We start from the raw sequence: 13,881 nt of genomic DNA, 5'->3' as shown, positions 1-13,881 counted from the left end.
CAGGCATTCTCTGCCCTAGCTTCCAGATTATCTTTGGAGGAACTCCACAGCTGAACCAACCTCAGGGCACACCTCACATTCACAGCCATACCCAGGGGAGACAACCCCTGCCTCTGGTAAATAGGACAGTCTCCTCTGAGGAAGGCCCTCTCATTCTTAGGGCACTTTTTGTTGGCTTCTGTTGAGTTACAGATTGCTACCATTCTTTTTCTACTGTAGGAACTTCATTATTTGCTTTTACATTGATTCTCTTCCGTCATAAAACTTTGTAAGACTTTATTTGAACCATAAGGTGTCACTGTCATCCAAGACTATCTCAGAAGTTATTTTTGCCTGTTAACCACAACACTCTACTAAACTACCTCCACGACAGTCACCCTGGCCCAGCCACTCATCCTTGTGTTTCACATGGATTCCTTCTAATTGGTCTCCCTACTTACACCCTCATTGCCCTACGGTCTAGTCTCCACAAAGCAGAGTTATCCTTTGAAAATATGTCAGACCATGTCACTCCTCTGCCCAGATCCTCCAGTGTTTCCCCATCTCATCACTCTGCTTCAGCAACAACGGCCTGCCTCCTCTCTGCTCCTGGAACAGACCAAACCTGGTTCTGCCTCAGGTGCTTTGTTCTTACTCTTTCCTCTGCCTGGAATGCTCTTCCTACAGATTTCCACATGACTCCCTCCCTCACTTCATCCAGATGTGTGCTCAGATATTCCCTTCTTAGTGAGACCTTCCCTGATCACCCTCTGCCTTCTTCACCCTTCTTCTCCCTCTCCCCTCCCTCTACACTTCTATTCCTTGTTCTGCTTTATTTTCCTTCTTAGCGCCTATATCACTGATACGTAAATTTTTTGTTTATTGTCCATCTCCTTCTCTATAACATAAACTCCATGAGAGGAGGGACTTTGTCTATATTTAGATGTTGCTGTATCTCCAATACCTAGAATAGTGCCTGGCACATAATAGATACACAGTAAGTATTTATTGAGTGAATAAGTGAAGTTATTCATGCTTAAGAATTCTATACATAACCCTGGTTTCAATTCCAATAGGAATTATTGGGTTCTGATTGCTGACTGTTCTATAAACTCAGGACGTATTAATAGTATATTATAATCTCAAGAATTAGAAAAGATCTTAAAGATAATCTAGTCCAACCTTCTGCCAATTCAGAAAATGCTGTCTACAGAGGAACCTTTTATTGGAATTTGTTCTTAGAAAAGATATTGAAGAACAGAATTATAAAAGAGATAAATTTTCCTTCTATACACTTTCTAGTTTGGTATTTATTGAAGTATGATCGCTGGACCTATGATGGTCTGTAGTCATCTAGCAAGTGATCCCCAGGAAGTTTTAGGAAGAATGAAAAGCCATGAAACCATTTTGTTCGCATATAATTCACATTTTCTGAGAAATGCTAGTATGTTAATCGTTAAACAAAAAGAACTACACAGGTCAATTAACAGGATCCAATTAATTATTGCTGCTGACATATTTGCGTGGCATTTGCATATTATTGTTTACATTTCTTAAATTTATGCTTTATTGTTAGTATTATGCTGCTTTATCCCCACTTCACAAAAATGAATCCAGTATAACTGATTCACTTTGTTGTACAGCAGAAACTAATACAACTTTGTAAATCAACTAGACTCCAATAAAACTTTTTTTAAAAATGAATCCATTACTCAGTAGTAGTCATTAAAGTGTAAAATACTTGTGAAATATTGATAATGGGGCAACTCAAAACATCATAACGTAAGTAGTAAATAAGATCTAATTGAGAATACAGAATGTGAATCTGTATGTACTGAGATAAGCGTACCTACTGTTGTGATAATCTCATACTACCCTCCAAAACAGAAAGATGCAAATAAAAAGCATCACACTGAATACCTAGAAACAATTTTATTGGACTGATTATCTGTTCTACCCAGTGCCTTTTCTATTATGAAATTTGGTCAGATAATGACATGAAGTCATTGAAAGTTTTAGGTTATTTCAGAGTACAATGAATTTTTCTATAAAAAATTACAAAATAAGCTTTCTAGTATGAAATTAATTAGTTTTGTTGCTAATGGCATAGAAGTAACCAAATTAGCGAAGTGTCATTCTCTACCCTGCTCATGGCAAAGATAACAGTATTTCCAAGAAACTTACAAAGATCAGCCTCAGAATTAATGACAGATATCTCAAAAAAAGCAAAATTAATTTATCATATGACCCTATTGAATATATAATCTCAGTGGCTTACAGTATAGGACAATTAACATATTTTGTTTGCATGGTAGAGTTATTCAGTTATTTCACTTTACAGTTGGAAGAAACTGCTCACACAGTGTATGACTCAAGTATTAGCTTATGTGTGGCACATATACAATGAAGAAAAGTTGGGCAACTTTTCTTTTCTATTTATCACTGAAAACCTATGCTACAGGAAAAGACTTTTTATTTGTTTGTTTAGTTAATTATTTTGTCAGCTGTTTTAGAATGGAAAGGCAGAACACCAACTTTACATATAGCAAAAAAGGACATCACTACCTAAATAAGAGATTATACCCAGAGTCACTCCACATTCTCCTTTATTTCCAGAGAAGAGTTGGCAAGTGAGAAATAAGCCTCTTGCTATCAAATGAAAATGAGAATTGGAAATACCAGCAAATTGTAGCCCTTGAGTTTGCCGGTTTGCATACCATGCAAAGAAATTGCCAGTGAATAAGGCTCTGCTTATCCTTACTGGCATATGCTGACTTTTGAGGAAAGAGGTACTCATGTGAGGTTTTAAAATAAGTGATAATATTGAAAATATGTTTTTGTGATATTGGTGCTGGCAGTAAAGATATTTCTGTGGCTTGCTCAGATGGTGTCTTAGTGGTGTATTCAGTGTCTTGATTGTCCTGAATCTATCACTCCAGGCTGAAATGTCAGGATTTTCATTGTTGAGGACAAGGTAGTGATATTTCCTAAAATGGCTAAACTGGTGGAAACTGCTCATCACTAATAGCTTAACTCTTTCCCCTTGAGAACGTTTCCTCTTGACAGAGAAAGAAATCATTTTTATTAGATAGTTTTGTTTAAGTCCAAGTTCTGCAGGAGACCATGAAGAAATACTTTTCAGAGCTATAGTAACTAGAGTGGATCAGGAACCCATTCACACAAACACACACAGACACACACACACACACACACCGCCTAATAGAAGAGCCAGGCTTCCAGCATTGAGTTGTTCATCTGCATTAAAGTCATCTACAAAGAGCAATCTCTCTGTAATTTCTGTGTCTGCATTTGATCTGCTTATCAAAAACTCTGACAGAACCACCAAACACATACTTCTATTCCTGGTGACCTCTAATTGTGAATTAGAGGTTTCCACTTCAATAGATATAAAGAAAAAGAAAGGAAACTGACTTAACGATTCAAATTGTCAAGTTGACTAGAGATCCCTTGGTGAAAAATTATCAAATTTCATTTCTCTCACTGATAGTAAACAGTTATTCTTACTATTATTAATTTTTACATTTTGTTTGATATTTTTAATTTTTTGATTAATTTCTTTTTAAAAACCTAAAACTGGTAGACCAAAAAAGTTAGGGGAAAAAAAACAACTGTAATTAATGTAGAACCAGCAGTTACATGCTCTCACCACTAGATGGTGGCCCTACCTCGATAAGCTAAAATGCTGAATCAGTTGCGTGGAAACCAATAAATGTGCTGATGTAAGGGGCCACTGAATAAGGAGATTTAGGCTATGGAAAAATGGAATACAGGTACATTTTATTACAGTATGAGACAAGTAGGTTAGCAGAGGCTAAAAATAGGAAATTACTTAACATTCAAAATGCTTATGAATTTTAAAAATTCTTTCAAAAGAACAAAAGATGAAGAATAAAAAAACAAATACAGATTAAAGTTTTATAATTTTAAGTGTTATATAGTACCTCCATAAGTAATATAAAATACTTGAGGGGTATATAAATACAAAATTTAGATAGACAGGAAACTTAGACTTTAAGATAAATTTACATTCAAAATCAAGAAATAAGGAAAAAATCTAATAATGTGCAACAAACAGAAGTTTGGTGTAATAATATGTACTGAAATTGACTTTAACTTGAGAGAGAAGACATGGAACTATGATAAAAGATATTCTTAATTTTTATTTTCATATATATAATTTCTGGCCTAAAATCCTCCATCTTTTTATAGGAACTTTTGTGAAGCTAGTGCTAAAAATACAGTGTTGAGTAAAACACATTCTCTGCCCTGAAGCACCTCACTCAGAGTCTGAGTGACTGGGGCCAGTAGAGAAGTTGTAGACACCAGGTAGTCCCAGCTCCCACCTAACACGGGAATCCTGTGAGCTTCTGCCTAAATAATTGTGGTGAGAAGAAACCTCACTACTTCATACAACCCATTGCTTCATAAGGCTAATGTTAGGAAACTCTTGTTTACATTGAAGCATTTCTAACCAGTAAGGGCATTTCTATCCAGTAACTCTAGTAGTTCCAGTTTTATTTCTACCCTCTGATGCAGTACAAAACAAATCAACTTCTTCTTCCACCTTATAACCATTCAGATCATGGTCACATCTATACTGTAGTCTTACTTTTTCCTCAAGAGTAAACACAACTACATTAGTAGTATCTTTCACAATAATTTTGTATACAGTTCCCTGTTTTATATTTTCTGTACATCTTATATGCCATCTATCTATAAATCATAGACAACAATACTGATTTTATGTAAAATATTTATTAGAGAACTTTCCTAGGTTAGTATCCATCTGCTGTTCAAAACTCTGGATAGAGTTATTCAATTAGCTATGAATCCAACCCATATGTCTCTATCACAAATATAACATGAAAGTCTTTGTTACACAGCTTTCCAATCTCATTAATTTATCAAGCAATTTTCCAAAGAAGATATACAGATGGCCAACAGGTACATGAAAAGATGTTCAACATTACTAATCAGGGAAATTCAAATCAAAACTAAAGTGAGATATCACCTCACACTTCTTAGAATGGCTATCATCAAAAAGACAAGAAATAACAAGGATGTGGAAAAAAGGGAACTGATGTGCATTCTTGGTGGGAATGTAAATTGGTGCAGCCAATGGAGGTTCCCCCAAAAAATTAAAATAGAATTACTGTATGATCCAGCAATTCCGCTTCTGAGTATTTATCCAAAGTAACTTGAAAAGTAACTTGAAGGGCTTCCCTGGTGGCGCGGTGGTTGAGAGTCCGCCTGCCGATGCAGGGGACACGGGTTCGTGCCCCCGTCCGGGAGGATCCCACATGCCGCCGAGCGGCTGGGCCCGTGAGCCATGGCTGCTGAACCTGCGCGTCCGGAGCCTGTGCTCCGTAATGGGAGAGGCCACAACAGTGAGAGGCCCACGTACCGCAAAAAAAAAAAAAAAAAAAAAAAGTAACTTGAAAAGATACATGCACCCCTGTGTTACTGTGTCATTATTTACAATAGCCAATAAATGGAAACAACCTAAGTGTTCATCCACAGATGAATAGATAAAGAAGATGTGGAATACAATGGAATATTGCTCAGCCATAAAAAAGAGTGAAATCCTGCCATTCGCAACACCATGGATGGACCTTGAGGGCATTATGCTAAGTGAAATAAGTCAGAGAAAGACAAATACTGTATGATATAAATCTTAAAAAAAAAAAAAAAAAAGAATGCTCACAAACACAGAGAACAGATTGGGAGCTGCCAGAGGCAGGGGGTGGGGAGAAGGCAAAATGGGTGACGGGAATCAAAAGGTATAAACTTCCAGTTGTAAAATAAATTAGTCGGGCTTCCCTGGTGGCGCAGTGGTTGAGAGTCTGCCTGCCGATGCAGGGGACACGGGTTCGTGCCCCAGTCTGGGAAGATCCCACATGCCGCGGAGTGGCTGGGCCTGTGAGCCATGGCCGCTGAGCCTGCGCATCCGGAGCCTGTGCTCCGCAACGGGAGAGGCCACAGTGGTGAGAGGCCTGCGTACCACAAAAAAAAAAAAAAAAGAAAGAAACAATAAATAAATAAATTAGTCACAGGGATGTAATTCACAGCATGGCGACTGTAGTTCATAATACTGTACTGAATATTTGAAAGTTACTAATAAAGTAAATCTTAAAAGTTCTCATCACAAGAAGGAAAAATTCTGTAACCATGGAAGTGGATGTTCACTAGATTTTTTGTGGCGATTATTTCACAATATATACAAATATCAAATCATTATATTGTACACCTAAAACTAATATAATGTATGTTAATTATATCTCAGTTTTTAAAATTATCATGCAGTTATTGACCACCTGATGATATAGGCAGAGCAACATATCAGGCACTGGGATGCAAGTGAAAAGAGATCAGGTTCCTTAGAATTTGGAGTTGATGACAATCAGGTGTACCTGTGTTTAGAATATAGCCACAGGATGACCGAAGGAGACTCAGGTGACATCAGGAGCACAGAAGACAGCTCAACGCAAGTGCCTGTGCTGGGGCTTCCTATGGAGTTGGTAACTGAGCTAGATGCTGAAGGGTCAGGATGAGTTTAGCACTGGTAGCGAGATGGGGTGAGGCGTGCCGGGCAGCACAAGTCTGGACCTTCATCCTGAGGCTACTTTTTTCCTGTTATTTTTGGGAATCACTCTCTTTGATAAGGAATCCAGAAACAATAGTGGTTTGGTTCCTCACTAGGCCTACTCTTAGGATAGATGTCCAAATGTCTTCTCTTTTTTGTTCTTCTTGCACTAAAATAGCCTAAAAAGGGGATCTAACCTCTTCTATGATAAAAACCACCAAGGGTACAGGATTTCCATATCACTAGATAATCAAAACTAAAGCCAAAGTACCAAAAAAGCTGCTTAATTGCTCTTCTCACCCTTGCTTCCTTTCGAAGAAGAAAAGAAAAAAAGAAAAAAACCCTAATAGGTCAAGTGCAAATTAAATGGGTGGGAACAACCAGAGGTAAAATTGTTAAGAATGCACTGTGGCCTCCTACCTCCAGGCTTGCAGCCTGTCTTCCTTCTCCAGTCCTCCCCTACACAACAGCGCATACATCCTCAATTTCAGACACCTTTGCTACCCGTCCTCCTTCTCTCCCATCTTGTCCAGGGTCTTCTCCAGAGTTTCACCTTTGTTAAACTTATTAAATCACTAGTTAGTAACAAAACTGTTCATGCCTAAATAAGGACTCGGGATATAAACTATCCCAGATGTATCTGAGTTTCCAGAGAGAGTTCAGAAGTCTTCAAAACTCCAATGGATAAGGCTATAATAACCAGAATATGCCCTCTTGAATCATACCATGTTGGCAGCCATTCTTCTGACCCAGTAATTGTTAAGCCACCCCAGTGCAGATTTCCCACCTCATAAGCCTTCCAGAAACATCTAGCCTAATAAGCACTACTTGAATCCCTATATGAGAGGTAAAAATGAAAGCGACATGTAGGCACCTGGGAAATGCAGACTTGTGAGCAAAGAATTTTTTTATTCTTAGAATTATAAGGGCAGATGCAAACTATATAGATGTAGACTTTTTTTAATATAGTATTAATTTTTACTAGAAATTACACTTGATATAATCAAAAGGCCAAAACTTAGCTTGGTTCAAAGAATGTTCATAAGATGGCCTTTGATAAAGTAATAGATATCTTTAATGTTTTTATTTGGTTTTGTTTTCCTTTTCGTACCAGGTTATTCAGAGAATATTCTACACAGTCAACAGATCTTGGAGTGGAAAAATTACTGCAACAGAGATAAGAAAAAGCAACTTTTTGCAAGTATGCCTCTCATTGAAATTCATATATAAGGAGCAATTTAAATAATAATCTTACTTCATTTAACAAATATTTGAGTGCTTATTATGTGTAAAGCCCTGTCACTACTTTCAGTCATTAAGCAGTTATCAGATACCTGGAATGTGTTGGGGGAACAAAGATGAATAACAAGAAATTTTCACATCAGGGCATGCACTGTGGAACAAAAGAGAAAAGGGCACAGAGAGCCACACCTGACTTGAAAAATTCCACAGAAATGTATCATAAACATGCAGTGAAGGCTTCACAGTAGGACTGGCATGTGATCTTGACCTTAGAGATATCAGGAGTTTACCAAGATAAAGAAATCAAAAGAAAAGGGGATTCCAGATAGAGGAAGCAGCATAAACAAAGGCCCAGAAGCATGCAAGTGTTCCGTTCAGGAACTGCAGAACAGTCTTAAGTGGCCACAGGCTCCAAGGAGAGTGACCAGTGATGAGGCCTGAGGGATGAGATGGGAAGGGCCTTGCAAAAGAAATGGAGGAATTTCAACTTGTTCCTTTTAGCAGTGACTCTTTATCCATCTCCTGCTAGAGAAAAATACTAAAAATTCCTTTTAAGAAAGAATGCATTTCATTCAATTATTTTATTTATTTTACCAAATGAGAAAGTACTGACCACTAGTGGGAGCCTTTAACCAAGGCAATCTTCATGCCTGATTGTTCAAGCTCTTCTGTTAACCTAAAGAAAGTACAATTGGTCACACTTGAAAGGAAATGAAATATTTTAAGTAAATCATACTAAATGAAGCTTAAGCAAATAATACAACCTTATTTACACTCTGTTTTTCCCATCCTCATCTGGGACAGACAAAGTAATGAAGACTTGGCAAAATTAGCAATCCATAATAAATATGCAAACACTTTTTATTCTAATAAATGAAAAGTCATCATCACGGTCATTATTAATATTTACTGAACACCTGGTATCTGCCTGGGCTCTCAAGAGGTAATGTGGTATGGGTTGAGATGGCAAGAATTCCATTAAAAAGGCCTTACACCTTAAGAATGATAGGGGCTTCCCTGGTGGTGCAGTGGTTAAGAATCTGCCTGTCACTGCAGGGGACACGGGTTCGAGCCCTGGTCTGGGAGAATCCCACATGCCGCAGAGCAACTAAGCACGTGCGCCACAACTACTGAGCCTGCTCTCTAGAGCCCCGTGAGCCACAACTACTGAAGCCCGCACGCCTAGAGCCTGTGCTCCACAGCAAGAGAAGCCCACACACTGCAACAAAGAGTAGCCCCCACTACCCACAACTAGAGAAAGCCCACGTGCAGCAACAAAGACCCAATGCAGCCAAAAATAAATTAATTTTTTAAAAATGATAATAATCCTTCACATTCCTGAAGCACATTAGAGTTTGTATTTCTAGATCATTATTATAATCCATATTTTTTTTACTGATGATAAAATTCATATGGTTGAATGACTTGGATAAGATCACACAGCAAAATAAGTGGCTGTCCTGGAAATAGAACTCAAGTGTTCCGCTTCCCTCTATTTTCTTCTCTACCCCTCTCCTTAGTCTTCCTCTTAGTACATGAAGGTATGCTCATAAAATATTCAAATAACATAAACATATATAGAATAATAAGCAGAAGTCACTATCTCTTCACCCTGCCATTTCACTCCCTTTACCAGAGGGAACCCATAGTATCTGTGGTTTTATTCCTCTGTGTGTGTGTGTGTGTGTGTGTGGTGTGTGTGTGTGGAGTATATATTGTATGTGTGGAGTATATAGTTTTGTTCTGTGTGGCTGCTTTTTTGAATTATTTTTAATATGTGAGACCATACTTATTATTCTGTTAACTTTTTTTAACAGTATGTCTTGATGTTTTTTCATTTCCATTCATATAAATCTATCTCATTCTTTTAATGCATAATCTGTGGCACGGCTGTACTGTAATTACATACTTCTCTACTGAAGATGTTCAAGTCGCTTTCATTATCTCCCTATTACAGTAATGCAGTGAACATCCTTATACTTTCCTCTTGTGTGTATATGAGTAAGAATTTCTCTAAAATAGAGTACTGGAGGGAAAATCCTGGATCAGATGGCATGTGCATTTTTAATTTGATAGATCCTGCCAAGTTACCCTACTAAACGCCTGCACTAGTTCATACTTAAATTTACATACTCAACCAACAGCAGAAGTTATTCATTTTTTTCATTTTATGACAGTCCAGTAGATGGAAATGAGAGCTCCCTGCTTCTCAAGATATTTGTTTTATTGTACATGTTCTGCTTTATACACATTAAAGAGCATTTTATAAAAAAAAATTACAAACAAGTTTGGAAAACAGAAGAAAAAGCATATTTTACCACCCTAATAAAACTAATATTCTTGTATGTGTTCATCTAGTCTCATTCATATGCATATTTGGATTTTAGAATTTAATATAGTTCTTAATGTGCACAGTCTTATATCCTGTATTTTGCACTTACCATGTCATGATTTTCCTTTGTTTCTATATAGACTTTATAATTTTTACTGGCTGCAAAATCTTTCATTGAGTGGCTTTTACCATAATTTGGAATTCAAGGTGAAAAACATTATAAGAAAGATGACTATTTCATAATACAAGTGTATTACTTTGATAAAAATTATTTTCTAAAATGTAAATACTGGAAATCCAAAATTCCATTTTATTTTCTTTTTAAGATTTAGCTAGTACATGTTTTGACCTTCCTTTTAAATTTTACTTCAGACTTCTCTCTTATGGACAGCATATACCTAGATCTGCTTTTTGGGTTTGGGTTTTATTCTCAATCTGAAAATCTTTTAATAGGGAGATTTAACTCATTTACCTTTGTTGTGACTGTTGATATATCTGGTCTTATTTCTGTCGTCTCAATTTGTTTTTTCTATTTCCTAAGTTTCCTTATGGTTTATCTTTTTTCTGACTCTTTCTAAAAACATCTTCATTTATCTGCCTACTTATATGATAATTTGGCTTATTACAAGAATTCTGGGCTCAAAAATCAGTTTCTGGTGTTTTCCCTAGGGGCACACAGTGATTCAGGGGAGACCCAGGCTTATTTCCAGCTTAGGGCCCTGCAGCTCTACCCTCCATGCCTTGTCTGCCAGGCTACCCCACACTATCACAATGGTATAAGTAAGTCACCTTTATGGTAAACTTGATGCCATTACAAAACCAAACCCTGCATGTGGATGCCCACTCTTCATAATAGAAGAGATAGAAGATCAGTCCTCATAACTTGGAAAAGTTAAAAGCAGTGTGAGTTTATGGCCATGTAAATAAAAGTCTGTTGTCTGATCGTTCTGTGCTTGCTAGTCTGGGGACCTCTGATAGGCTGCAGTCCCCTTGGTGATAGCTCTTCCCTTTCCCTGCTTTTAAATCCTCCGTAGCATCTAAGTCTTTGCTAAGATTACAGAGCACGTAAATGCTTATAGGTTGATCAGTTGATTAAAAGGTAGGATGAGGTTGCCTACTAAATTTCCTGGTTTGGTACCAAAACCAAAATTTTTAATTCAGTTTAGAGTAAAAATTAACTAGAATCTATATAATGGCCAAAGCTGGGTCTTCATATTTTTAAAATAAATTAATCCTTCTATTCATACCATTTCAGACTCTAGCGCTTTTGGAAGAAGAAGAAGATATAAACCAAATCACAGATTATTTCTCCTATGAACACTTCTATGTTATTTATTGTAAATTCTGGGAACTAGATAGTGATCATGACCTCTACGTCAGCCAGGCCGATCTGTCTCGATACAATGACCAGGGTGAGTGTTTCTATGGATGTTGACTTTACTGTTTTGAAGAAGGCAAGAGTTAAATTGTGCTCACTCATTATGGGGAATTCCCATTTCTTAAATTCTGTATCTAATCAAGTCCTCTTGAAAGGGCCAAGAATTTTTAAGTAGAAATGAGTGAAGGTACTAATTTTTTATTTAGAAACCAGGTTTAGGAGAAGGGGTTTGGAGGTAAGTAAGAAATTAGAACCTTAGTTTTGATGAATGGGTGTGTCTTTATAGTGATGCTTATCTTCTGATGATGAACTGAATAAGAACCACATCTATGTAAAGTTTATTTGAAAGAGAATGTATATACACCTTTATAAATTCTTATTTTACAGTATTTATAAACAACCAAGGATGAAAATGATGTTTCTAACTTGCCAGTGTTTTCAAGGATTCATAAAACCTTTTCTGGAATTTAGTTCTAGAAAGGTATTTTCTCTGCAGGTGAATTTTGTGTGCTTTCTTTTGTCAGAAAACAAAAAATTACATATTACATGATATTACCCTTCTTACTTCATTTTGATCAGTAATAAACTTAGAACCTGTTTCCTGCTGATTTAATATTCTTAACCAAGCACCAGGATACATTGATTCATTCTTCTCTCATAAGATTGTCCCTGTTCTGTTCTTAAATGTCTTCTCAAATACTGTGGATTTTTTTAATAAGCCCTTAGCCTTTTAGATGTAGCAAAGTACAAATCTTAAATAAATACTTTGAATTTTGCCTCTGATATTTGGTATATCTGTGACTAGTAGTATACATCTTAAGAAAAGTTTCATTCTATATGTCAGTTTTCATAGAACTTTCCATTTTAAGAAACAGAGTTCTAGCTCACAAAACTCAGGTGCCAGCCAGGCATCAAGAGGAAATACTAAATTGTACTTATTTGATAAACAAGCATTTTAGTATTGCATCCTTCCTTCTTCAAGTACAGATGTACCTCGTTTTATTACACTTTGCTTTATTGCACTTTGCAGATAGAGCATTTTTTACAAATTGAATGTTTGGGGCAGGCTTGCATTGAGCAAGTCTATCGGTGCCGTTTTTCCAGCAGTATTTGTTCACTTCATGTCTCTGTGTCACATTTTGGTAATTCTCACAATATTTCAAAATGTTTTCATTATTGTTATATTTTTTATGGTGATCTGTGGTCAGTGATCTTTGATGTTACTATTGTAATAGTTTTGGGGGGACCATGAACCACACCTGTATGACAGCAAGCTTAATTGATAACTGTTGTTTGTGTTCTAAGTACTCTACCGACCAAGTGTTTCCCCATCTCCCTCCCTCTCCTTGGGCCTCCATATTCCTTGAGACACAACAATATTGAAATTAGGCAAATTAATAGCTCTACAATGGCCTCTAAGTGTCCAAGTGAAAGGGAGAGTGGCACATCTCTCACTTTAAATCAAAAGCTAGAAAGTTGGGGCTTCCCTGGTGGCGCAGTGGTTGAGAATCCGCCTGCCGATGCAGGGGACATGGGTTCGTGCCCCGGTCTGGGAAGATCCCACATGCCGCGGAGCGGCTAGGCCCGTGAGCCATGGCCGCTGAGCCTGCGCGTCCGGAGCCTGTGCTCCGCAACGGGAGAGGCCACAACAGTGAGAGGCCCGCGTACCGCAAAAAAAAAAAAAGCTAGAAAGATTAGAGGGGAAGGCATGTTGAAAGCCAGGACAGGCTGAAAGCTAGGCCTCTTGTGCCAACAGTTAGCCAAGTAGTGAATCAATGTGAAGGAAAAGTTCTCAAAGGAAATTAAAAGTGCTATTCCAGTGAACACATGAATAAGAAAGTGAAACGGGGAATTCCCTGGCTGTCTAGTGGTTAGGACTTGGTGCTTTCACTGCCCAGGTTCAATCCCTGGTTGGGGAACTAAGATCCCACAAGCTGCATGATGTGGTTAAGAAAGAAAAAAAAAAAGTGAAACAGCCTTGTTTGCTGATATGTAGAAAGTTTTAGTAGTCTGGATAGAAGACCACACCAGCTACAACATTCCCTTAAGCCAGAGCCTAATCCAGAGCAAGGCCCTAACTCTCTTCAATTCTGTGAAGGCTGAGAGAGATAAGGGAGCTTCAGGAGAAAAGTTTGAAACTAGCAAAGGTTGGTCATGAGGTTTAAGGAAAGAAGCCGTCTCTATAATATGAAAGTACAAAGTGAAGCAGCAAGTTATCCAGAAGATCTAGCTAAGATAATGAAGGTGGCTACGCTAAACATCAGATTTTCAATGTAGATGAAACAGCCTTCTATTGGAAGAAAAAGCCATCTAGGCCTTTCATAGCTAGAGAGGAGAAGTCAGTGC

General features: G+C 37.5%; 1 protein-coding gene across 3 annotated transcripts in view; it reads left to right on the top strand.

Moving 5' to 3' along the window:
- PPP2R3A (protein phosphatase 2 regulatory subunit B''alpha) overlaps positions 1-13,881 on the top strand; it is a 220,019-nt gene that overhangs the window by 134,254 nt on the left and 71,884 nt on the right. For all 3 annotated transcript variants that reach the window (XM_060099647.1, XM_060099646.1, XM_060099645.1), the window contains 2 exons: positions 7,698-7,784; positions 11,413-11,569. In XM_060099647.1, coding sequence (XP_059955630.1) covers positions 7,698-7,784; positions 11,413-11,569 — 244 coding nt within the window. The remainder of the gene's footprint in view (positions 1-7,697; positions 7,785-11,412; positions 11,570-13,881) is intronic.

This window comes from Mesoplodon densirostris, chromosome 5 (genome assembly GCF_025265405.1).
Source record: "Mesoplodon densirostris isolate mMesDen1 chromosome 5, mMesDen1 primary haplotype, whole genome shotgun sequence".
NCBI lineage: Eukaryota > Metazoa > Chordata > Mammalia > Artiodactyla > Ziphiidae > Mesoplodon > Mesoplodon densirostris.
The sequence above is the reverse complement of the archived record's forward strand: the minus strand, read 5'-3'. Positions and strand labels throughout refer to the sequence as shown.